This window comes from Centroberyx gerrardi, chromosome 11 (assembly GCF_048128805.1).
Source record: "Centroberyx gerrardi isolate f3 chromosome 11, fCenGer3.hap1.cur.20231027, whole genome shotgun sequence".
Taxonomy (NCBI): Eukaryota; Metazoa; Chordata; class Actinopteri; order Beryciformes; family Berycidae; genus Centroberyx; species Centroberyx gerrardi.
In genome coordinates, this window is record NC_136007.1 from 12,371,289 (window position 1) to 12,373,225 (window position 1,937).

Consider the following 1,937-nt stretch of genomic DNA (forward strand, 5'->3'; position numbering starts at 1 on the left):
ATAGTAACCCATAGCGTCTATAGTCAGCCACTTCAAGAAACAATATAATATCTTCTACATTCATTTCATGATGGGTTTAGGAAGAAAAAAGCTTTCGTTGTGTGTGAAGAGATTCTCATATGTGCAAGTATTGACAGGAGAATCAATTGACATTGCATAACTAGGGTAAAGGTTACATATAGTCTATCGACCCTCTAGAGAACAATGATCTCAGGAGCATTCGATACAAAGATCAATAGCTTATAAAATGTGCTTGGAATGTTCAGCAATGTTTGGATAAAATGTTGAAATACATATTAATTTTAAGTTTATTGATAGGTTTCTGCATGTGGGATTAGACGAATCTGTCTGACCTCATCTCTTTTTTATTTTTTTTTATTTCTCCTTTATTTAACCAATTTCTCTCTTCCCCTTCCCTCTTTTGTTCTTCTCTGGCCCATCGATCCCTCTTCTTCCTCCGTTGTCTCTTTCACTCCCTATTCCACAACTCCTTTTTCCATCCTTCCTCCTTTCCCTACTGCCTGGCAGGACAACCAGTTAGAGTTCCTGGAGGATGACCTGTTCATTGACCTGCTGAACCTCAGTCACCTCTTCCTGCATGGCAACCGTCTGTGGAGCCTTCGCCAGAACACCTTCCGCGGTCTGGGGGTCTTAGACCGCCTGCTTCTCCACCAGAACCGAATCCAGTGGGTGGACCGCCAGGCCTTCCACGACCTGCGGCGTCTCACCACGCTCTACCTATTTAACAACTCCCTGACCGAGCTGTCCGGCGGCAGCCTGACTCTGCTCCCGGCCCTGGAGTACCTGCGACTCAATGACAACCCCTGGGAGTGTGACTGCAAGGCCCTATCGCTTTGGGATTGGCTGCGGCGGTTCAGAGGCTCCACCTCCTCGCTGATGTGTGTGTCGCCCCCAGAGTTGGCTGGGAAGGACCTGAAAACGGTGAGGAAGGAGGAGCTGCCCAGCTGCTTGTCAGGAGAGGGGCGAGCAGGAGGCGCCGCGGGCGGGGAGCTGGAGCTGGGAGAGTCCTTGAACCACCTGAACCGTCACCGGAACCACCACAACCACCATCAGCGGCCGTACTTGCCCCACGGGGACCAGTACAGCTTGCCCTCGCCCTCGCCCCTGCCGCGGCCGCCCAAAGGAGGCCGCAGAAACTGTACCCGCCGGGGCCGCAAGGGGAAAGGGGGGCTGAACGAGGTGCAGGTACTGAGGGAGGAGGGAGATAAAGACTACAGTCCAGACGGAGGTAAATATGACCTGTCTGCCCCTGCAAGGAGGAAGAACAAGTGCATCCCCAGAACTTCTGTTGGCCCGCCAAGTGGGGTCCAGAGAGCCACTAACAAAGCAGTGTCCCACCTTGCAGATTCTGTTTTCTGTTTCCCATTGGCTCTGCTGCTCTCACTCACTTCTGTGATCCTACGCTGAGACAGGACATGGACATTTTATTGCTGATGATGCAACCTATTGATCCACTCCTCTGACCAACCCTGCCCTGGCTCTTGAAACGAGGCATGTCTGTATAACTGTGTGTGTACATGACTGTGTGTAAAGAACATTATCCATTATCTACTGTTGAAGTATCTCTGTGGTATTTAAAGCAGGGATCTTTATGAGTCATAATCAAAACACGCGAGTCAGGGAAAACAATTTAGCCCATCACTCTTTGATGATGTCACCAAGGGAAACAACAGGAAAACATTACACTTGTCTCATAGCCACAACTTTGACTGACTGTGGCATTAATTGATGCATTGATTTATGTGCTCATCCAAAAAAAAAAAAACAATCTACTATACAGCCACACAGTATACAAAGCCAACAATTCATTCAAATGAGAGAGAGAACAACAGTTTAAGGCTCAGTCTCTATGTTTTGCCCCTCTACAGACAATAGTACACTCTCAATACACACTCCATCTGTCATTCATATAGAGA

General features: G+C 48.6%; 1 protein-coding gene across 1 annotated transcript in view; it reads left to right on the forward strand.

Annotated features, from left to right (window-relative positions):
• rtn4rl1a (reticulon 4 receptor-like 1a) overlaps positions 1-1,428 on the forward strand; it is a 2,764-nt gene extending 1,336 nt beyond the window's left edge. Inside the window, exon 3 of the mRNA XM_071910404.2 lies at positions 529-1,428. Coding sequence (XP_071766505.1) covers positions 529-1,428 — 900 coding nt within the window. The remainder of the gene's footprint in view (positions 1-528) is intronic.
• The last annotated feature ends 509 nt before the right edge of the window (positions 1,429-1,937 follow it).